This window comes from Ambystoma mexicanum, chromosome 6p, assembly GCF_040938575.1.
Source record: "Ambystoma mexicanum isolate Mex_15411 chromosome 6p, UKY_AmexF1_1, whole genome shotgun sequence".
Lineage (NCBI taxonomy): Eukaryota > Metazoa > Chordata > Amphibia > Caudata > Ambystomatidae > Ambystoma > Ambystoma mexicanum.
This window is the reverse complement of record NC_090935.1, coordinates 432,741,440-432,766,279: the sequence shown is the minus strand read 5'-3', so window position 1 is coordinate 432,766,279 and position 24,840 is coordinate 432,741,440. Positions and strand designations below refer to the sequence as shown.

The window sequence follows — 24,840 nt, the reverse complement described above, 5'->3', positions numbered from 1 at the left end:
GGGGAACATTTTCAGTATATCAGACTTGTCAATGTTAAAAAGATTCTCAATTAGTAATGTTTTCCACCTTTTAACAAAGTTTTCCTCCGAAGTGGACTTTTCAGGTTGTGACTTACCACATTTGTATTGTTATGGCTTTCTATACTAAAGGCAGTCAGAAATCAGGATACTGATGCAGGATACTTGAGAACTCAAAGCAAAACTCTCATTTCAGGTCTTCAGTCTTGCCACAAAAAAACAAGGAATCCTTAGAACGATTCAGGCTCAAAGCTCCGATAATCAGTTTGCAATGGAGCACTGTGACAGAACGGCCTTTTGTAAGGGTGGGATAGCCCAAAACTTTTTTTTATTGTAGTAATTTAAATGATGCAGGTCATTATGTTTTTGAAAGAGAGGTGTGCTTATCTGACCCTCCATTCATAATGTTTCAATGCCAAAAGTTATATTGCAGACATGTGCCTTTGCTGAAATAGTCTCCTGGTCCCCCACAGCACTGAGCCATCTGCCTCATACTTAAAAGGAGTAGCACAGCTTGCAGTTTGTCAGCTTAAGCTTGCTTTAGGGAAAAAGTCTTGAGCTCCATTTATTCCAACAACTGGATCAGACAAAACGCAATTATGAATCCAGTCCAAGCAAATTTTGAGAAGAGATTTTGTACTGTGGGCCAAATATTGATCCTGCCACATTTCGCCCATTTGTACATGTTTGGAAATAAAATGCCTCTGTATGTTGCTTTCTTGGACTTTACTACCACCCTTGACCTAGTAGATGAGAGAGGTTGTGGATTAATCTGGCAAACTTGAATATTGACATCATGGTCCCCTTCTCTAACAATATCACTAACTGGACAGATTACTACTACATCAAGATGAGTGAAATAGGGTTATTTATTAGCCCAGTACCATTTCTATGGTTTCATCAATGATATGAAAAGCAAAGGTCTATCAGCAACGTCAGATATGCCATACTTTGCATCTAAACCAACGCCTATGCTTTTATACTCTGTTGATTCAGTCCTATTGGCCCGGAAGCTGAATGCACTTAAAGAACAGATCAACGCTCTAGCCAGTTTTGCAGACTACAACTGGTACTAAATAAGGATAAAACGGAAAAAAAGATTGTTAGTAGAAGTCCCAGCATTAAGCGTAAATGCCTATTCAAACTGGAAGGAGAACTTTTCGATCACAATTGGGTGTTTGCTACTTGTTCATGGAAATACTACATTTCTCTGCCAGTTCAAAATGCGAACATAGTACCAAGGACTCCTACAAACTTTGGCAGAAAATATAATAACAAGATGTACCCTCAAGTCTATGCAGTCCTCCATGCCAAATATAGGAATTCGCTTTCATTCAGTGTTGAGATATGGAGCCTACATAACAACACTGTCAAATGTACACAAGCGAACAGAGGTTTGGGAAATAACTAGTGTGTTTGCCACTAGGCTACCCAAATGGAGAATTAGAGCAGACATCAGCCAAGTACCTCAACTCTCGAGAGTAAGGAACCGTCCTGCAAGACACACTGTTAAGATGTACATCAATAAATGAAAATAGGTGTGAATACCATGGAAGGACCATAGTTTCTGTTCAAACTATAGAAAGAACCTTAGTAAAGGTCTAAACGGACTGGGTCTTTCTAAAATGGTGGATCCAGACTATTGAACTGTAGGGTCAAAGAGAACGCTGTTATGGCCACATGAAGCAAAATAATATAAACGAAACAAGCAGCAGTTTGAAAAGGTGCTGCCAAAGTAATCCCACATTGGCTGTTCCGATGATTATTTGACTGGATCTTATGAACTCAACAAGTGCACATGAAAATGGCTCGTTCATTCAGCCAATGCAGACTAACTTACACTAAGTAAAAATAAAAAAAGATGACATCTTATTGTGATGCTGGAAATGCATCAGAGGGACAGGGCCTCTGAATCCTTGTCCTTTACTGCTTTTTATCGTGTGTTCTGTCATGTTTTCTGCCCAGGAGTCCATGTGGGACTCCTGGCAGTGCAGCTCTCTCTTTTGGTTTGGTGAACAGACCCATGGGATACCCTTATGGCACCCATGGGTAGGGGTACAACCCTGTGCCCCTAGTGTATGTTTTTGGGCACCTGTGGGTGGCCCACAGAGCAGGGTATGGACTGGTGGCAGCTCCATGCTGAACTTGACAGGTGCTCTGGGTGTCCTCCATTTTGGGATACCCAGGCCCTGCCATTGGGGTCAGTTGATTCCTGATAGGAAACAAGATGGCCCCTGTGGCCTCTTGCTTTCTATTGCCTGTTACCTTGTTTTCCCAAAGTCCTGGGAAGCCCTGACTCTGTCCCTTCCCCCTGGCTGGCTGTTGGGTGGAAGTTCCATATATGGTGTTGTTGTGAAGGCCCAGCTAGACTGACTGGAGCCTTCCCAGTGACTGTATGTTGTGGGTACCTCCTGTGGGTGGGACCTGGGTGAATGGAGTGTGTGACCAATATACACTCCTTGTTGTGGTTGTCTGGTTTCTGGCATGAGAGACAAAGACTGAGACAGCCCTGCCCGAAACTGGCCTGAATGCAGTGTGTAGTGTTGAATGGCTGGGTACTTGTCCCAATCCACATTCCTTGTTGTGAGTGTCTGAAAGGGAGGAGTGTGGCCTGAATGCACTGTGTGCCTGATTGGCTGACTGACTGCATGAATGCCCTCCTGTATGATTGGCTGCTGAGTGTGTGCCAGCAGTGTGGATGAGAGACAGAATAGTATATCTGGGGACCTCTCACCACTGGTAATTGTTCAGAAGCGTTGTGGAGCTGAGTCTCCACTCTAAGAGTAACTGGAACTGCTGATCCTCGACGCCCAGCTGGAAGAAGAAGACTTGCTGCTGCATTTGCTTCGACCGATCCGAAGGCTGCCAAAATCGTCGAAGACTGACCCGAGAGAGGACCTGGTAAGGCGCCCTCTTCCCGTGCTCCGAGGGACCATCGAGCACCGCTCCATCTTCGCCGAAGCGCCCTGGAAGTCAGACCCTCGAAAGGCTGCAGACCCGAGACGGGACCGCCGAGGAGATCGAAGTGAAGCACCCGGACATCGCCGCTGTCGAAGTCCATTGCCGTCGACCAGGGTTCGCAGGTCTGTGTAACCGCTGGAGGCCCGTCGAAGTTGTGTTGCCCAGCCGTGGGAACCACTTGACGCCGTGCCGCCGACGACCGGGGCCGCCTGCTCCTTTGCCTAAGAACATTCGAATCGAAGGACTCCCTCGTCCGCACCGTCGACCGCTTTGTCCTGCCGGAGAAAGTCGAGGACGACCACCGCGCCGAGGAGAAACCTGCCGGTGGGTTTCCCGCCACCCGAAGACCACAAAGACTCGAACGACTCGACGCCCTTGCTGGGCCCCCATCTCCACAATCTTTGCGGTCCAGAACAATTGTCATCGAGGTGCCCCGCACGCCTCTTCCTTGCAGGACGCCGACGCTCCGACGCCGACGAGCACCGCTTGGATCGAAGCTGCCGCCTCATCGACGCCGTTCTACCCTGTTTGTTGTCGGACGTTCGACGCCCCGTGTCTCCCGCTTGAAAGGGAAGGCATTCAAGAAGGGCCGTCGATTCCCTGACGCCAAACGCCGAGTTCCTCGATGGACGTTCGACGCCCCGTGTCTCCCGCTTGAAAGGGAAGGCATTCAAGAAGGGCCGTCGATTCCCCGCCGCCGAACGCCGAGTTCCTCAACGCTTCTCGACGCCTCTCGACGATCCGTGACTCCCGCTTGAAAGGGGGTCGCTCAAGAAGGATCTGTCGACGCCTCTTCGAAGAACTCGACTCCACCAGGTACATTGGGGGGGTAAAAACATTATAGGAGGGAATAAGACTTGCAGAACAATATATGGACTGGGCTTGTGCTATATCTTTATTTTACAGGTTGCCTAGGTGGGGGGATCTCCACACAGAACTGTGTCTAGTGGTAGGGGCCAGTATTCTGCCTATTGCTCAACCATCTTATTTTCTCTCCTCTCTCTATTGCTGGTTTCACTCTATTGATCTGTGTGACATTGTTACAGTATTGTTGATGCACTTTAATGAGATCTAATACAAAGGGTGGTACCACTTTAGAATTGTATATATTTGTCATTGTTGATTTCCCTAAGTACAAAGTGAGTTATTATGATAGGTGTACATAACCTTGAATATTGATTATATAAAGACTGTGTTCTAACCAGTACAGTGTGTGGACATTCCTTTGTGGGGGCTTGGGGACTACACTGTACTTAAGAACCAGCCTGCATCACCTCCTGAGAAGCTAGGCCTTGATTGCTCGTCCATTGCTACCGTAATAGAGAATCTTGGCTGGGGTCTTCTGTGCCTCTCTTCTACCATATAGAGAGCAGAAGTACAGACACCCCCTACCAGTCTTTACAGCTGGTGGCAGCGGTGGGATGCTTATGGTTTTAAGAATCAGTGTATAACCGTGCCACTTACAAAATATCTGCACTTTATTAAATTAAGGTTTAGTTGTGTACCAGATAACTGCATTACAAACAGTGGAGTCTATTGCAAATGGCAAATTGACTCGGATGAGCTTGGAGGCTCTCCAGAGTGCTTGTGAAGCCAGGGAGTTAGACTTTGTGGATAAGTCTAGGGCTGAGCTGATAGCTGCCCTGGTGGACTACCAGACTGATAGTGAAACTCTTGATGAGGGGGGGAATACAACCAATGAGGACTCTGCCCCTTGGGTTTCCGCTGAATCTGTTTCTGGGAATGCCGCCATTCCTGCTGCCTCTGTTCCAAACCCCAGCAATTCCTTGGAGCTTGAGTTATTAAGGATGAAATTGGCCTTTGAATACCGCAAGTGGGAAATAGATGCTGAATTTAAGAAAGAGGAGTTGGCTCAACAAGTGGAGCTCAAGAATAGGGACCTTGAACTCAAGAGCCAGGACACTGAATGTCAGAGAATCCAGCTAGAGAAAGCTAGAGTGGAGACTTCAGCTAAAACCAGTGAGAGTGTCAGGTCCCCAGCCACCAAGTTTATGAAAGATTTGGTTGGTGTATTTGTGGAGGGTTCAGATATCCTCCAATGGATTGAAGCGTTTGAAATGGCTTGTGCGATTCATGATGTTGATAAAAGAGATTGGGCTAAGTGTTTGTTAAGCAGAGTGCCTCAAACTGGATATGACTGTATTCTGAAGCTGAGTGTGGAAGAAAGGGGTCAGTATGAGTGTATGAAGTCTGCTTTGATTGCCAAGTTTGGCAAGACACCTACCCAATACCTTAGAAGGTTCAGGGATTTTAAGAAAAGAGAGAATGTGTCTTGGGTTGACTGGGTGAGTGCTGCGCACATGAACCTGATGGGGTGGATCGATGGGTACAAGGTTAAGACTTTTGTTGAATTATCCCAACTCTTGTTTTTTGAGCATTTTTCTGAAGCCTGTTCACCAGAGCTGCGTCAGTATGTGGCTGACCAGAACATTTTGGACCCCTTTAAGCTGGCTAGGTTGGCTGACAAGTGGGTCTCCCACCGGGTGTCCCCTAAGGACTCCAGTGGGAAGGACAAGGACAAAGCAAAGGGGGACTCTCAGAAGGCTGAGGAGTCCCACAAGCAGTCACAGTCAAGTAAACCTAAACCTTCCTCTCCCAAGACCCAAAAATCTAGTGGGGATAAGTCATCTGTGGGTGGGAATAAGAGTAGTGGTCCACCTGCTGCAAAGCAGGCTCCCAGTGGTTCCAGTACCGTACCCCGCACTCCTGGCGCTTGTTGGGACTGTGGGGCTCTGAATCACAAAAGGGGTGACTCCAAGTGTAAAGGTAAGGCACTTGGAGTACAGGCTGTCAGCCTGACCTACCCTTACCCCGTGTCTGAGGTGGAGGCCACTGTCCTCCCCTCCTCTACCGGGATCACATTTGGTGCTCCGGTAGAGATTTCCTTAGTGTCCCTTGGGGCCTGGGACCAGTATGCAGAAGTACTGGCGACTATCCCACAGAACACCCGTAGGTTTTTGAGAAGTGTCCCCTTGAATGGCCAGCCTTCTACTGGTTTGAGAGACACTGGGGCAAGCATGACAGTGGTGGACAGGACCCTGCTCAAGCCAGAGGACTATGTAGGTGCTCCTCTGAGAACCACCAGGTTAGCTGGTGGGCCTCCCAAATTATCGCCTGTAGCCTTAGTCACACTCATGATTGGAGACAAGACAGCAAAGCTTCCTATCCTGGTTCAGGACAATGTCCCTGCTAACATTCTGTTAGGAAATGATCTAGTAGAGTTGGGGTTGATTTCGGATGGTCTTCCCATGACTGCTGCTGCAGTCACTAGGTCACAGGTGACACCGGGTCTGGCTGTGGGTCAGGTACCCGAGCCAAAGGCGAGGCCTAAGGCAAGAAGAAGGAAGACCAAGAAGGCCTCCTCTGTGGAGGGAACACCTTCTCTTCCTGCTGTTCCGACAGCACCCATCGGGATCCATGCTCCGGACGGGCTGGGTCCAGTGGAAAACCCAAACTCAACTTCTGTGGGAGAAGAGACAGAAGACTCTCCTGTGGGAGAGGTTCTCAACCCGGAGGATCATCCCGACCTTCAATGCTTGTTAGCTGAATGGGGACCCTCCCGGGCAGACTTCTGTAAGGGACAGAGAGAGTGCCACTCTCTCGAGGGACTGAGGAAACAGGCCCTGTCCCAGGCACAAGGAGAAGTGCCTAGGACATTCTGGATTTATTGGGAGGGTGAGCTCCTTGTTAGTGAGCCCACTAAGCCTGAACCTGGTGCCCTCAAGAGGTTGGTGGTACCCCAGGTTTACAGGCCCTTCCTACTGCAGTTGGCGCATGAGATGCCCTTGGCTGGTCATCTTGGGACCAAGAAGACTAAGCAGAGGCTCTCTGCCCATTTCTACTGGCCACGGATGGGAGTAGAGGTGGAGTCCCACTGCAGGACCTGCCCAACTTGTCAGTTGTCTGGCAAGACTGGAGGCAAGGTCATTGCCCCACTGCAGCCATTGCCAGTGGTTGGCACACCATTTGAGAGGGTGGGCATCGACATCGTCGGTCCCCTTGACCCTCCCACTTCAGGTGGACATCGGTTCATCCTGGTCTTGGTAGATCATGCCACCAGGTACCCTGAGACAATACCCCTTCGGACTGTTACTGCCAAGGTGGTTGCCAGGGCTCTCCTGGGCATTTTCACCTGTGTTGGATTCCCCAAGGAGGTTGTCTCTGACAGAGGATCCAACTTCATGTCCAGTTACATGAAAACCATGTGGAAAGAGTGCGGGGTAACCTACAAGTTCTCCACCTCTTACCCCCCCAGACCAATGGTCTGGTTGAGAGATTTAATAAAACTCTCAAGGGCATGCTAGGGGCTTTGGAAGAACCCCTAAGGAGGAAATGGGATCTCCTCCTGCCATGCCTGCTGTTTGCTTACAGAGAGGTACCTCAAGAGGGTGTTGGTTTCAGCCCCTTTGAGTTACTCTTTGGACATCCCGTGAGGGGGCCCCTCGCCTTGATCCGAGAAGGCTTGGAAGCCACCCCTCCCGGTCCCGCCAAGCAAGTGGGGGACTATGTGTTAGGCCTCAGACGGAGGATGACACAGATGATGGGTCAGGCGACAGCAAATCTCAAGGCCAGCCAGGAATTGAATAAGTACTGGCATGACCTTAAAGCCTCGCAAGTGGATTGGACTCCGGGACAGGAAATCCTTGTGATGGAGCCTACCAAGCCTAGAGCTTTGGCAGACAAGTGGACTGGACCCTTCAGGATCATCTCCAAGATGGGCGAAGTCAATTATCTGGTTGACATGGGAGCCTCTGGGGTAGCCCCTCAGGTATTCCATGTCAACAGGCTCAAGCCTTTCCACCGGCGAGCAGAAGTCTCATGTCTCTTGCTAGCTTCAGGGCAAGAAGAGGATGAGAGTGAGCCCCTTCCTGATTTGCTGCACAGCGACCCTCAGGATGGCTCAGTGGAGGGAGTACATCTCCCTCCGGATTTGACAACCGAGCAACAGAGGGCTTGCAGGGCTTTGCTCCAACAGTATGCCTCTCTGTTTTCACTGACGCCAGGCCTTACACCGTGGTGTAGGCATGAAATTGACACTGGTGACAGTGTGCCTGTCAAAAGCAGGTGCTACCGTATGTCAGATACCGTCAAGAACCACATCCAGGCTGAGGTCGCCAAGATGTTGTATCTGGGTGTTATTGAACCCTCAACCAGTCCCTGGTCCAGTCCAGTGGCCCTTGTCCCCAAAGCAAGTTCCCAGGCGGGTACCAAGGATTGGAGGTTCTGTGTGGACTACCGAGGAGTCAATGCCGTCACCAAAACTGACGCGCACCCATTGCCCAGGGCTGATGAGCTCGTGGACACCAAATTTGTGAGCACCTTTGACCTTACCTCAGGCTATTGGCAAATAGCTCTGACGGACCATGCCAAGGAAAAGACGGCCTTCTCAGCACCTGAGGGACTCTACCAGTTTAGGGTCATGCCTTTTGGGTTGAAGAATGCCCCTGCCACCTTCCAGAGATTGGTCAACCATGCGCTCAGTGGGCTGGAAGCCTTTTGTGTGGCTTACTTAGACGACATTGCCGTCTACAGTTCCACCTGGGAAGAGCATTTGACACATCTGGATAAGGTGTTGCAGGCCTTGAACAGGGCTAACCTCACTATCAAGGCCACCAAGTGCCAGATAGCTCAGGGGAAAGTTACCTATCTTGGTCATGAGGTAGGAGGGGGTCAAATCCAACCTCTCTCCAGTAAAGTACAGGATGTACAGAACTGGGAGACTCCCACTACTCAAACCCAGGTGAGAGCCTTTTTGGGCCTCACTGGGTACTATCGCAATTTCATGGCAGACTATGGAACCATAGCTGCACCCCTGACAGCTCTAACTTCACCCAAACAGCCTAGGAAGGTTAATTGGACCGAAGACTGTCAGAGGGCCTTTGATGGCTTGAAAGAAAGTCTGTGTAGGGCACCTGTGTTGTGTGCGCCTGACTATAGCCGACCCTTTATCGTCCAGACGTATCCCTGCGACACCGGAATTGGAGCTGTCTTGTCCCAGTTAGATGACAAAGGGAGAGAACATCCTATCATATTCATCAGTAGACAACTCAAGGGTAGAGAACTCAGGTGGGCTACTGTTGAAAAGGAGTGTTTTAGCATAGTTTGGAGCCTTAGGCGTTTTAGGCCCTACCTTACGGGGTCTACCTTCAAGGTCCAAACAGATCATAAGCCCCTGAAGTGGCTTATGCAGATGAAGGGGGAGAATCCGAAATTGCTCAGGTGTCCATTAGCCTGCAAGGGCTAGACTTCACCATAGAGCACAGACCAGGGAAGAGTCACGATAATGCAGATGGCCTTTCCAGAAGGTATGTTGACCGTCTGGATGAGGGTGTCTATCCCGTGGGAGATTAGACACCCTCCACCTCAGTCTGGGGGGGGGCGACTGTGATGCTGGAAATGCATCAGAGGGACAGGGCCTCTGAATCCTTGTTCTTTACTGCTTTTTATCGTGTGTTCTGTCATGTTTTCTGCCCAGGAGTCCATGTAGGACTCCTGGCAGTGCAGCTCTCTCTTTTGGTTTGGTGAACAGACCCATGGGATACCCTTATGGCACCCATGGGTAGGAGTACAACCCTGTGCCCCTAGTGTATGTTTTTGGGCACCTGTGGGTGGCCCACAGAGCAGGGTATGGGCTGGTGGCAGCTCCATGCTGAATTTGACAGGTGCTCTGGGTGTCCTCCATTTTGGGATACCCAGGCCCTGCCATTGGGGTCAGTTGATTCCTGATAGGAAACAAGATGGCCCCTGTGGCCTCTTGCTTTCTATTGCCTGTTACCTTGTTTTCCCAAAGTCCTGGGAAGCCCTGACTCTGTCCCTTCCCCCTGGCTGGCTGTTGGGTGGAAGTTCCATATATGGTGTTGTTGTGAAGGCCCAGCTAGACTGACTGGAGCCTTCCCAGTGACTGTATGTTGTGGGTACCTCCTGTGGGTGGGACCTGGGTGAATGGAGTGTGTGACCAATATACACTCCTTGTTGTGGTTGTCTGGTTTCTGGCATGAGAGACAAAGACTGAGACAGCCCTGCCCGAAACTGGCCTGAATGCAGTGTGTAGTGTTGAATGGCTGGGTACTTGTCCCAATCCACATTCCTTGTTGTGAGTGTCTGAAAGGGAGGAGTGTGGCCTGAATGCACTGTGTGCCTGATTGGCTGACTGACTGCATGAATGCCCTCCTGTATGATTGGCTGCTGAGTGTGTGCCAGCAGTGTGGATGAGAGACAGAATAGTATATCTGGGGACCTCTCACCACTGGTAATTGTTCAGAAGCGTTCTGGAGCTGAGTCTCCACTCTAAGAGTAACTGGAACTGCTGATCCTCGATGCCCAGCTGGAAGAAGAAGACTTGCTGCTGCATTTGCTTCGACCGATCCGAAGGCTGCCGAAATCGTCGAAGACTGACCCAAGAGAGGACCTGGTAAGGCGCCCTCTTCCCGTGCTCCGAGGGACCATCGAGCACCGCTCCATCTTCGCCGAAGCGCCCTGGAAGTCAGACCCTCGAAAGGCTGCCGACCCGAGACGGGACCGCCGAGGAGATCGAAGTGAAGCACCCGGACATCGCCGCTGTCGAAGTCCATTGCTGTCGACCAGGGTTCGCAGGTCTGTGTAACCGCTGGAGGCCCGTCGAAGTTGTGTTGCCCAGCCGTGGGAACCACTTGACGCCGTGCCGCCAACGACCGGGGCCGCCCGCTCCTTTGCCTAAGAACATTCGAATCGAAGGACTCCCTCGTCCGCACCGTCGACCGCTTTGTCCTGCCGAAGAAAGTCGAGGACGACCACCGCGCCGAGGAGAAACCTGCCGGTGGGTTTCCCGCCACCCGAAGACCACAAAGACTCGAACGACTCGACGCCCTTGCTGGGCCCCCGTCTCCACAATCTTTGCGGTCCAGAACAATTGTCATCGAGGTGCCCCGCACGCCTCTTCCTTGCAGGACGCCGACGCTCCGACGCCGACGAGCACCGCTTGGATCGAAGCTGCCGCCTCATCGACGCCGTTCTACCCTGTTTGTTGTCGGACGTTCCACGCCCCGTGTCTCCCGCTTGAAAGGGAAGGCATTCAAGAAGGGCCGTCGATTCCCCGACGCCGAACGCCGAGTTCCTCGACGGACGTTCGACGCCCCGTGTCTCCCGCTTGAAAGGGAAGGCATTCAAGAAGGGCCATCGATTCCCCGCCGCCGAACGCCGAGTTCCTCGACGCTTCTAGACGCCGCTTGAAAGGGGGTCGCTCAAGAAGGATCTGTCGACGCCTCTTCGAAGAACTCGACTCCACCAGGTACATTGGGGGGGTAAAAACATTATAGGAGGGAATAAGACTTGCAGAACAATATATGGACTGGGCTTGTGCTATATCTTTATTTTACAGGTTGCCTAGGTGGGGGGATCTCCACACAGAACTGTGTCTAGTGGTAGGGGCCAGTATTCTGCCTATTGCTCAACCATCTTATTTTCTCTCCTCTCTCTATTGCTGGTTTCACTCTATTGATCTGTGTGACATTGTTACAGTATTGTTGATGCACTTTAATGAGATCTAATACAAAGGGTGGTACCACTTTAGAATTGTATATATTTGTCATTGTTGATTTCCCTAAGTACAAAGTGAGTTATTATGATAGGTGTACATAACCTTGAATATTGATTATATAAAGACTGTGTTCTAACCAATACAGTGTGTGGACATTCCTTTGTGGGGGCTTGGGGACTACACTGTACTTAAGAACCAGCCTGCATCACCTCCTGAGAAGCTAGGCCTTGATTGCTCGTCCATTGCTACCGTAATAGAGAATCTTGGCTGGGGTCTTCTGTGCCTCTCTTCTACCATATAGAGAGCAGAAGGACAGACACCCCCTACCAGTCTTTACACTTAACAACAACTGAGTTTCTAAAGTCTGTCAAAAAGAGGAAGAGATTCCAGGATGGAATATAAACAAAAGCAGAGATTCACCACGGTGACCCCCATGAAACAGTGCCTACCAGTGTAGAATAGCAGACACCCAACTGCAAAATGAAGAAGGGTTTGGGCCAGGAGCACCGAAGTTGTGAAGTAAGTGAGGGCGGTGAGCAGATGTAAAATAAGAGCGAAGGAGTGGCTGAACTGTAAGATGCAATTGCAAACAAGTCCTTCCACTCATGTACGAAGGCATGGTCTACACATAGGGGGTGTTAGGAGATGGAAATCAATAGACTAGCATGGTCTGATGTCATTCATCGCCAGGGATGTTTTCACTGAGATTTTTGCTGCCCAATTTTGGCAGAAAACAATCATCGAAAATTATGCAGGGGTGGGTAAAGGCATATAAAGGCTAGGGCGGAATAGGCAGTACAACACTGCGATGGATATAAAAATAGAAATTCAATTCAATTCTGCCAAAAATAGGAGGCACAAAACGACACAAAAAACCCTGTTGATCGAGTGACATACAACTGACATGCATTGATGTTGCTACTAGCTTGATATACAAGGTGGTAAAAGGACTTGTATAGGCCATTGTTAAATGACCAGGGAAATAGGATATTTTTTCTCTAATAGCATTCTTCGGCAGTGCAGTTGAGGGTGTCAACCCAAGTTGTGCAAAGGGGCACAGCTGTGTAAAAGGGATCTTGGTTCTTATCAATGACATTTTTTGCTGTTTTCAATAGTTGCACCTTCTAGTGGAGCAATTCTTGCCACAGTCAATATGCCAACAGGACCACCTAAATTTGATAGGTAACATTCTATCTAGCCGATTAAAGGAACAGGTATCTTCTATGTTCCTGACAGAACATTCATCCAAAGATGCTGACTGACAACAACCACATGTTTGTCCAGAGACCAGGTGACTGTACTTGAATCCCCCTCAAGAAACAGGATCAAGGCATGTCACATAGATTTTCCAAGTCATGCAGGTCCTACTGGCAGTCATAGATGCTGTAAACCACCATCTTAAATGAGGTGGAGCAGGTTGCTGCCTGGTAAGGTATTTTCCTCCAAATTGCAATTCTATTCTGGGCAATTGGACTTCAATTCTTAAGAGGTTCATAGGGGCACAACGAGGTAGATAGGTCCTCGGCACTCCTGTAGAAGATTTTGAGTGCTGCAGAGACACTTGTTGGTCGGCAGTCCAACCCACGTAGGTCCCTTTCCACAAGAGGCAGGATAATTTCACAACATAGTGCAATGGAATCATGGAAGGGTTTAATGGTAACACACATGGTTGTTCCAGGCCCTGCGGTTGGTGATCTAACCCAGGCACCAGCATTGTGTAGGGGGTGAGGGGTGGGGTTTTCCAACAGTGTTGTGGTATTTTGCAGTATTTTTGGTGAGCCTGTTGGTGTATTTTGTGGTATTTTGGTGAGCCCCAACTAGATAGTTGGAGTCCAGAAGCAGAGTTGGAAGCAGTTACTGGCAGGAGGCTGTGTTGGAGCGAGGCTGTTTTCCTGTCTATGCACTGTGAGCAGATTTGCAGGAGGAGCCAATAAGTACTTCCTGAACTCGCTGAGCGAAGCAGAGTTGGAAGCAGTTACTGGCAGTTAGCGGCATTAGCCGGACTTGGCCAGTAAGTCTTAATCTGCTCATTTGAATCTTTGGCTCTCATCCCTGCTTTTGTCTTCGACCTCCTAGGCGCCTCATATTAAGTAGGTCTATTGTTGGCTGAAGGCTGGACTAAATCTATTTACCATGTATCTGGGGACTGTGGGGGGTCGCCGTCTGGCTTCTCCCTTTGTCCTAGTACCGGTGGGCCTCTATTTCAATCTGAGCCCTTACATTTACTTTTTCTATTACTTCAGGTTGACTACTCCACTGGGTTAACGGAGTAGGCCCTATTGAATAGAATGCGGTCAGGGCTATGCAGCCAGGCTAAACTGGATTCACCAGCATTGCATGAACAATTGGTAGGCAGCAAGTCTATTACTGTGAATGATGCACCGTTAGGAAGTCTTGACCAGCGGGAGTCTATTAATGAAGCCCCCCTCCCCCCTTAGTGTCAACTTCTATGTGCAACCTTCCTTCGGCTTCCCACCCTGAAGTGATGAAGTTGGTACCAATTTTGGATGACCTTTGTAATCCTAGACCACCCCTACTTAATGGGGAGACCCAACCCGATATCCACTATCCTGATAAGCAGGCTTTGGCTAGTTTGGCCCTGCACTTGACTATGGATCTGCAAAAGACACCAAAATCTACCTTGAGGTCCAGACCAATATCAGGACAACGTATAATGGACCACTATTTCATTAAGTCTGCTACTACCAGCACACAACTTAAATTACTACCTGCTATGAAAGGCAAAGCGATATTGGATCATTTGGTAATGACTTCACAGCCTAATTTCCATGGTTTCAAGGAGCTCAAGGATATTAGAATCATTGAACTTTCTAATCAGGTGGAAGAACTGGAGATAAACCATGATCCATATCAGTGTAATAGTGGTAAAAGTGGGACACGGCTATCTTGTGATGCACCTACTTTGTATTCACCTACTCCCCTTGTTAATCTACTTGATGGGCTTTCCTGTGGACACGAGCAGGTGCATCACCCGCAATCTCCATCTCTGGGGCTCTCTGGTGCCCAAAGTGACTTTCCAGCTTTGCATCATACCCTGAGGGAGATTGCGTCCCTCTATGACAACATTTGGGCAGAACTAAAATCTACTGATGTGGTGCTGGCAGATATCACAATTAAACTTGAGGAGTTTGGGATTGATATACGGTTTGGTTAATGGTGGCTGTGGGCCAAAAGAGTTGGGGGTTGCGATGGGGGGCAGTTTTCTCTGTCAACCCAATTTTGGTCAGAGATACCGTGGACATAATTGAAATCTCTGACAATCCATCTGTTAAGGACCCTCCTTTTTATCACACCCTAAATGTGGAGTCCACAACGAGTCCAACTGCAGCTAGCTCCCCCTACCCTGGTTCTGGGGACCCTCCTCCCTCAGTAATTGATCTTACTGAGGAGCTGCCCTTGACTGGGGGAGGGAATGTGGGGGTGTGAGGTGAAGTGCCAATGCCAAATTCCCCCAGGGACTCCCCAGTGTCCCCTAAGGTAATAAATGGCATAAAGGGGAAATTGGGGAGATGTAAACCAGGGGCCAGAAGTAACCGTGTTCTCTCCATTAGAGCTGCACATAGAATCCTTTTCCCCACCAGACTATCCCCGGTTATTGAACATGGGCTTTAAAATTGGAACTTCCACCGAAAGCTAAGGTGGTTGACTCTATGGCCCAAACAGACCACAATACATCAGGCCTGAGGGGACGGATTGACTCTGGAAGTGACAAGGAGATTCCTGTGCCTCAGTCCAATGCCCCCAGTAATATAGGGGACAGTGAGGCACACCCTGGGAATTTAGGCCTAGAGGACAGGGGGCCAGCACTGGCGCTAAGGGACCAGCTTGTGCTGCCCTTACCACTGAATCCATCAGGTGGGGGTCCCGAGGTGATGCACTCATTTGGGGCAATCTCCGATCGGATTGAGTCCATCTGGGGACCATGTGAGGGAGCGTCTACCTCCGCACCGTTGCTGCAAAAACACGGGGTAGGAAAGTACCTGTCCCTTGTGGAAAAGGTGGGACCAAATATTTTTCCACTGCTACCTGCTTGGGAAAGACCGGCGGGTCCACCGAGTCGGCAGGATTTACCTAAAGATGTAGGGGAGGTTGCTCTTAAGGAACTGCAGCCCACTCCAAATTTTGGGGTTGGCCATGTGAATTTGGGGTTTGGCTCTGGAATTGGCAAGTCGCGGCAATTGGAGAGCTGTGTATTGCATGGAAAAGAGTTGACAACCAATTGTGACATTACTAGCTCAGCTAACTTGCAGTTTTCTGGCAGGATACAATTTGTTTTGTGTGTAATGCGCCCTTCCACCACAGAAACTTGTGACAGGGGTCACGTTGAAGGACAGCAAGGGCAGTCGAAGTCGGTCATCAGCCCCAAATCACTTCATGTTCAGAGCATCTGTATCCTTCCCATTTAAAAGTGAATCTGACATTGTAACTTGAAGTTGTTATGTGCTAGCCCCCATGCATTGTGTATTTCTCCCATTCTCCTTCCCTCCATTCTACTTGCAGCACCCTGAAGCGACCCAACTGCATCAGGCACTTTCCAAAGCAACAGACAAAGCAAGTGAGGCGACCCAACTGCATCAGGCACTTTCCAAAGCAACAGACAAAGCAAAATGAAACAAAAAGAAATAATGATTTGAGCCAATCATTAATTGGCTCAAAGAAAACGACCACGAATGCACTCCAGTTACTATCCTATTATCTCCACTCTGTATTTTAAACTGTAATAGATACCACAATACCTAGTTGATGTTGAACCTCCATTTTTAAATTATGTAATGACGTATTGATTACTCTTATTGCATGTACCCACTGACCTTATCCCTTCTGCATATGTTTGTCTCTTCTCTTATATAACTGGGTAAGCCTAAGCTGAAAGTATTCATGTATCCTCTGTGCCCTGATACCCCTGAGTCTGGCACGCATTACAAATAAATAAAACAAACAGACAAACAACAATGTATCCTTTCTGCTTCTTGTGTTGCAGAAATCTGTCTCCTAACGAAGGGTCGTCGAACTGCTAGTGTAAGAGCTGACACGTACTGCCGCCTGTACTCCCTTTCTGTGGACAATTTTAATGAAGTGCTGGAGGAGTATCCGATGATGAGGCGGGCCTTTGAAACAGTGGCAATCGACAGACTAGATAGGATAGGTATTATTTTGATTTTGATTTGTGTGTATATTTTTGTGACTTTGTTTATATTGCTGTCGTGCAGTGTTTTTCATAGCCAGTACTTATTACGTGTTAACTAATGTATCTCAAGACAAGTGTTCCTGCTTAAGGATAGACACCCTCTCCTGCACAACCTGCAAATCATATTGTCTGGCTCTAAATGCTTCTGTATGATAGGTTTTCAGCTGTGTTTAACAGACTTGCCTTTTATTTCTTTTTATGTTCGTTTGATCTAACATTTTATGATGAAGATGGATTGTGTATCATGTCTGTGACTGAGCTGAGCTGAATAGAGTACACATAGGATTGCAGAAACACACGCACAGGCTGGCCTTTAACAGCTGACTGTTCACATTTCTAAACAAAGCTCACCAAAAGGTTTGCAGAAATATTGAGAAAAGCATAATATTTAGCGCTTCGTACATGTCATTTGAAGACTCATGCACAACTTTGTAATTGCGACAATTTACCGACATTCATGTGTCATGTCATGCATTTCAGAATCACTGTCGTCCTCAAATGAAATCTTCGATCTGTTCTTTTCAACCAAATCTTAGGCCCTGCAGGATATCCGTTGCCAACATGTTATTGTCTCACTTGACATCCCTCAAGTGAAGGATTACAGAGTAATACTAACCCAAGTCAAACATTCTTTATGCAGATGATTATTCACGAAACACAATTAAAATAATACATGCACAAATAAGAAAACAGAATATCTAATTGAACTCCTCAACAGCATAGTAGAACTATAAATGTCCACCTCATAGTTCCTGCATCCATGTTGTGGATGGAACAATCCTACTCTTAGAAATACATGAGTTCATTGGGCCTTATATTTGTCGATATTAATCTAGATTAAAGGTTATTCTGGATCACTTTTCAGAGTCTTCCTTCTTTCTTAGGTTCTTGAAGCACATGTTGCAATATTGTCGCGGGCCACATCAAAGTAACCTAACCTGCCTTCTAGCTAACATGTTTCTCTCTCCTCGAACCTGCCTGAGTCCCTCACTTTCTCTGCCTTTACTCTAGCATTTCATCCATCATTGTCACATCCTTGACACAGCTGGCCGTGCCACCTACTTGCACTTAACAATGTCTAATATGGTTGTCCTTGATCTGTGTATGTCCACCCATGTATTGTGGCCAGTGATTGTTCTATTACCCCCCCTACCCTCACCCCCACAACTTGGTCAGAATCTCACTCAAACTCACCCCATTGTAAGAAGCAAAATGTGATTTCCTATCTATGGTCTTTTTGTGATCATAAAACCATTTTTCCTCCCTGTGCATATATAACTAAATAAATAAAATGAAGTGCAGTAGTGATACAGGGCCCACGAAATGTCAATTGACTTTGAGGTGAATTGTGGAAAGTCCAAGCTTCATGCAGTCCCTCTCTCTGTCATTTGCATACATACAATCCCTGAGTTCCTTATCTCCCCCTTTCTCAGTGTCTTTCTTGCATGCCATTTGACTTTTTTTATCTAATTGTTTGTGTTTTGTGTAGGAGTGGACGAACCTCATCTGATCTGAATCCAGGTTTGGAGATTTCGCAATTTGCTTTTAATGTATTCAGCTAGTTAAAGGCAGCTGACAGCCCCTCTGCCCCCTTTGACCATACATGTTTGTGGAATCATATTTTCTGCGACTTGCTACCAGTTAGTAATTTGCAGTGCATGTTTGTGTGTTGGCCTACACGCAGGAGCTGTTGCGTAAACCAGAGTTAAGGCCATATTCAAGGTAAAGGAACAGAGATGGAAAGTGTCATTGCATGTAGTCTCAATTTTAGTTTTGGCAGCTGTTGGTGCATTTTCCCCAAGAAATGTCACCTGCAAATGAGCCTTTATTTTGACATTCAAACAGGGTTTTGGGGACTGCATGAGCTTTTTACCGGGTACAGCACTATTCAAAGCCATTCCTGGTTAGGAAGGATAGCCCACGGGCAACGTGTTTGTCTTGGAAGCATGACAACATAGGTTTGAAACCCAATCCTGCGTTTTTGAACCTACACGCTGGTATTAAGCACCTTATGAAAGAACCATTAGTATAAAGCAGAGAGGTGGTTAGAGGTGTGGATCGATGGCTCTTTCTCAGAAAGGCAAGGTAGACTATCCCGACAGCAAGACATTGTTCTTGTGTTAGAATGTTTTTGGGCAGCTTCCGTTTCGGAACACGAATTAAGCTAGACCCCTTCTGTTGTAGTCTGTTGTAGGTACTTTTAGCCAGGCTCAAACCCCACTAAAACCAGGGATGCCTCTTGGGGGCCCTAAACATATCCCTTCCCATGGGCACAGGCTTGTCAGGGTGTTTTTTGTAGGATAATTTCAGACTGGTTAATGTGAGAACCCCAGTACTAAGCCATTACAGAATGTTTGATAACTGTGGCACTTCCTAGCGTGGACATTGTTGTCAGCTGTTCTGACGAGATTTTGGAAGCATTGGAATGTCACGTGTTCTTCGGGATACAGGATGCATTCTTTGAAGAACTGGCATCCATCCAGGCATATGCAGTAAGCTCGATCACTGGACGCTGATTTAGGAAATGCCAGCATGAGATAATTTAGAAGGATACCCACAGGATGCCCAGGCACGTGGGGATGGGCAGAAGTAGATGGCAGACGACATCTAGCAGTGTAGGGACAAAAACACACGTTCTCGAGATAACGATGCTAGCGACGCAAGAAAAGGATGAAGCATAGTTTATACCAAATCAGATCTCCAAAAGTGCACGAATCAAGTGAAAATATTCTTGCCATGGCCATTGTCCTCACACAGTTGTCTGAAGCTGTGTTTCTTCACAAACTGTTGGTAGTGAGTAGGTTGAGCGCTTTAATCCATTCAATTGTGTTAACTGGATTTGCTGAACTCTTTAAATCTACCAAATGTAGTCTGCTACTTAAAGTGTAGCACATAGACAGCTAATGTTAGAACTACAGTAGTATGCATAGGCTGCGCATTATTTGCTTCTAATTAGCATTGCCTGCTGCATGACTCTTGTTCCCTCCTTCGGTCTTTGCTTTGTCATTCTATTAAAAAATCTGTTATTTACTTTGAAACATGCTTCAATGCTTCCTTTGAGGCATTCTCTTAATCTCTTTCTCTCTCATGATGCAACACTGTAAACTATATCTCTGCTCAACCTGACCAACATTGGGACATGCCAAATGTGATTGAGTCACATATGCATACATTATTTTGAGCTTAGGTGGTTCTAAATATAAGTACCACTGCACATATGTAAGCTTATATAGGTGAAATGACAATGATCAATGGTATGGCAGACTAGGGTCAACTCAACTGTGTGTCAATTTCTTGGCAGTAAAATGGGTGTGTGTTCCCTTTCCTGTTGGAGTCTGTCAGTAGAGCTGCTTTTTAGCAGCACTATTTTGTACTCACTATGCCTCCAGGGAAGCGTGGAGCCCGGCAAAAGATACATATGTTGCACTACTTATTGTGGACAACTGCATATTTAAATAAAGTTAACACGTTGCTCTCTCAGGCACGCATCTCTGTGGTTGAACCATAGATACTGAGGAAGAGATTTTACTCCATTGGCCAAACTAGAAAATGAGAGAAAACCCTGTGCATAACGAAGCTCAATTGTGTGTGTTTTCAAAAATCTCGTAAATGAATATTTGTATCCTGTTTGCACCAGATGCGAGATAACTCAGTGACATAAGCACACATGCTCTGTATCTATCTATATTGAAGCTGCGAATCAGGTTTGAGTCTGGGGTGCACCCCAATTTCATAGAATATTTATTTGCCTTGCACTGGTTTCAAAGGCACATTTGTAAGAGATCAAAATTGATCGGTGTTGTAAAGCTGCATTTAAAAAATAAAGTGTTGGTATGGGCAGAAGCTCACACTGTGCAGTGATATGATATGGCATTTATAACGCGCCTATACACAAGTGTTTCAAGGCGCGAGAGGTGTGCATCATTTTAGAAAGAACCCCCCCCACACACAACCGCAGAGTAGCTTAGTTAACGTGGCACTGGCGACACCCAGCAGCAGAGCCCAGTCTCCAGCAGTGTGGCATGTGTAAATATGGAAGAAGGACTACCTGCTGCTCTGTAGTATATACCTACATAGCTCTCAACTCACACGCTTTTGGCGGGTGTCACCCGCCTTGTAAACAGCTGCCTCACCCGCCAAGCCTCCAGCACGCCCATTCGTATCAATGGGCCGCTCACCCGCCAAAAATAAAATCGGGTGTTTTCACCCGCCTTTGCCACACAAATGGTTGAGAGCTATGTACCTAGCAGGAGGCTCTGTAGTATATACCTAGCAGCAGGAGTCCTATGATTACCCACACAATTCTGCCGGTGATTAGGCCTTGCTGATAACAGTGTAAGCTAAGTGCCAGACATAGTTTTAATGAATACATGTTTATGATTCAGGGTTCAGCAGAATTGATTTGCCCAGGCTTAGGAAACGGCATGCCCTCAAGTTATGAGTAACACGGGACTTGGAAATCACACTTGCAAACAGATAATGTAGAAATAGTTGAGGGAATCGCACACAGTGAGAGGTGTCCCATTGAGAGGTAGGTTGGACATTTAAATGGAAGCAATACAAAAGGCAACTTTTAAAATCGGCATAAGAAGTAAATCGACTTCTATAGACTCAGCACAGTGCATGTCCATGCAACTCTTCTTTTCATCGTCACTTCCTGATCTTTATTTTTTTTAATTATCTCTACTTGCTTTTCCTTTTATAGTGCAACTGGGGAAAACACTTTTTAACTTTTATTAGAAAATATTTTAATTTTACATTATAAGTTGCTCAAATCATAGAAAGAGCACGTTTTGGGCGGCTTATAACTTTGGCGCCGTTCGCTGAATCCAATCCTCACCAAACTTTGCAAAGGAAGTATATGGGCCCCTAAGAATGTGTCTGCAAAGTTTGGTGCAGGTTTGTCCTGGGGGTGCAAAGTTATAGTGGGTCCCAAAAAGTGTCAATCTCCTCATAGACGCAATGGAAAATAATGTTTGCTCGTGCCTCCAGCCCACACCCTTGGACAGGCTTTTACCAGGAGCAGAGGCTTGCTCCCGAAAGCATGCTTTTGTAAATTTGATGTAAATCCATCCAGTAGTTATTTTTTTAAATGGACAAAAAGTAGGTAAAAAAGGGGACTGCATAGACCGCAGATAGTGATGAAGGTGCATGAATTATGGTCCTTATTGTATGCTAGAGAAAAGTATTTGGGACAGAAAATGGTTTCTGTGTTTTTTCTTTTTCTCGAGTATGCAATTGTCCATTACTTTCATAAGCATAGTAGAAAATGGTAATGGAAATGTTACAGAATCTTATTGAGTCTAAATACTTTATTGAAAAATGTAAAGCAGATGAAATCTATAAGATTTGTTTTTAGTTCTATTTTTTAACTGTGAAAGGTGGCTGCAAAAGGAAACACATTTTGATGTTTTTTGATTTTGTACTATTTGGTTTCTTTTTTTTTTGTTTTTGCAGGAGAGGGCAGGAAGTTATGTGGGGGAGGGAAACGAGGGAAGGGGCACCAACCACAGACACGGAGGGGTAGGTGGACAGGGGGAGATGTTGTATATGCTTTAAATTGAAGTTGGGGGCAGTGTTTCTCATGCTCTTTGATCAAAACCTTGAAAGCACTTCGAAAATGCAGAGTGGTGTGTTGCAGTACGTACAGAGTACTGTCATCTTGGAAAGATATGGATCAACAGCCTCTTTTTCTCCTTGCAATGTAGCTGGTGGGATCTTCTGCCCCACAGAAGTAGCCTGTGTGGTAGCAGTAGTGGTTGAGGAAGATGGTTTAAAGGAAGACAGCCTACTGCTTCCAGAGAAAGGAACAGCCTTTCTCAGAGCACTTGGGTGGTATGAGCGGGTGTGGCGGCACATGGTTGTGGTACCGAAAGAGTACTGCCCATGTTGTCTGAGAATGAGTATGACTCCACACTTAATGCATTCAACATGGGCAGCCTGAGGTTTTGGTACCCCGTGTACAGTCTTCACAAACTGCCACACCCATGATTCCCTCTGGGTGCTGGAAGTAAGAATTTCCTCTATCTCATCTTCCTGGTCCTTTTGATCCTCCTCTACATCACTGCGCTTTTTCTCTTGTCCAGGCCCTCTAGCTGTTGGTGGTGGTGGTGTTGGTGGTGGCTCTTCGGGTGGAGGAATGGCCATAGCTGATGCCATTTCTGAAGTTAAATAGCAGGTGTGCGAATGCTCTTCCAAGCAGGTGCTCTATCCTGGGTCGCAGATGAATAATGAGTTAAAATAAGTCTAGAAGTTGTGCAATGCTAAACTTTCAGCTTGAAACTGCCTACATTGGCTAAAAATGCAGTTTCAAAATGTTTGCGAATCACGGACCCGTCTCTGAAGCCTGGACATGTTTGTGAACACGTCATCAGGGCGTGCACGCCTGGCCATGTGACACTGTCCAGAAAGTGGTGGAAAATGTTGAAAAATCTTATTGAATCTAACTTCTTTACTGAAAAATGTGAAGTAGGTGGAGTCTATACGCTTATTTTGTTTACTTCTATTTTAACTGTGAATGGTGGTGTAATACTTTTTATATGTTTTGTTTCTTTTTACTTTTTTGCAGAAGATGTCAGGAAGTAAGGTGGGGAGGGAAATGAGGGAATGGGCACCAAGCAGAGATATGGAGGGGTGGTGAACAGGGGAAGATGTTGGACATGTGTTAATTCTAAGGTAGGGGGCACTGTTTCTCATGCTCCTTAATTACAGCCCTGAAAGCACTTTGAAACTGCTCACTTCTGCAGAGTGGTGCGTTGAAGTATGTACAGAGTAGTGTTGTCTCCGAAAAATAAGGATCAACAGCCTCTTTATGGTTTGCAAGGTAGCTGGTGGGATTTTGTATCCCACATGAGTAGCCTGTGTGGTGGAAGTATTGGCAGTATTGGTTGGTGATCAATGGCATTTGGGATGGTATCTTTGATGTCCTGGGTGTTAGTGTTAGCAGTGCATGATGGTGGCGCCAGTTATGTTTTTTTTCCTTACCATAACTGGGGAATTTCTGTTTTTTCTTTCGCTTATGCTTGTAACAATAATGTCCCGTTAACAAAGTTTTTTAATTGAATTTCATAGGTTTCTATTAGTGCAACGTAACCATAACATCCATTTAGCAATGTTTTTTCACTGTATATATATATATATATATGTATATGTATATATATATATATATATATATATATATATATATATATATATATATATATATATATATATATATATATATATATATATATATATATATTACATTACAGGGCCAGCAGTGGCAGTTATAACGTTGGTGCTCATTGACGAATCCTTACCAAACTTTGCAAAAAAAGTATATGCCCACCACGGAATGATTTTGTGAAGTTGGGTGTGGTTTTGTTTAGTGGGGCAAAGTTAGAGGGGGATCTGTAAATAAGACACAATGAAAAAAAATGCTGCTCGTGCCTACAGCCCAAACTGCTGGATGGATTTTCACAAAAACCTGTGCCTGGAGCGGTGGCTTGGTCCTGAAAACGTGCCTTTACAAATTTGGTATAAATCCTCCAGTAGTTTTTTTTTTTTTTAAATGGACAAAACGTAGGTCAAATAAATTAGTTATATCTGGGTCTGTCCCATGGATGCATTTCCTGAGCGCAGTCCGCAGACGCCTCTGGACCAATCAGCTGGATGATCGATGTCCGTGGACATCAAAAAGGCATGCTGATTGATGTGTGTCAGATTTATTTAAACGGTTGCCATATTGGTTCCGTGGACACCGGCCATAGTCCACAACGCGTTGAGGAAGATGTCTGGAAAACACAATTAGGGCTATTTGGTTGCCAAAAGAGGGCTGGAAAGGGTGATGGAGTGGATTAAAGTTGACATGGAGCTGTTTTTATAGGTGAATAAAAGTGTTGCAGGCGCCTCCAAGCCCGCAGACACAGCGATATTCCCTGGACCTGCACGTGCCATCCGGGTCTTTTAAGGATGTCTGCCATGGAAAGAAGACATTGGGGGCAATCCAATCTGGGTTTGTGGGTCTGGGGGAGGTGTTGAAGTATACAGGAGTACAGGGTAGGAAGTGTTGTCTTTCTTGTGTATGGAGAAGATGGCTATGGCTATGAAGAAGCAGAGTGTGTGGATGGTGGGAGAT

General features: G+C 46.7%; 1 protein-coding gene across 5 annotated transcripts in view; it reads left to right on the top strand.

The window, feature by feature from the left end:
• Positions 1 to 24,840, top strand: part of HCN1 (hyperpolarization activated cyclic nucleotide gated potassium channel 1) — a 1,346,554-nt gene that overhangs the window by 1,160,452 nt on the left and 161,262 nt on the right. For 3 of the 5 annotated variants that reach the window (XM_069627242.1, XM_069627243.1, XM_069627244.1), the window contains exon 7: positions 16,518 to 16,682. In XM_069627242.1, the coding sequence (XP_069483343.1) occupies positions 16,518 to 16,682 (165 nt within the window). Of the gene's footprint in view, positions 1 to 16,517; positions 16,683 to 18,213; positions 18,246 to 24,840 lie in introns of all 5 variants that reach the window. The other 2 variants (XM_069627245.1, XM_069627246.1) reach the window with 1 other exon arrangement.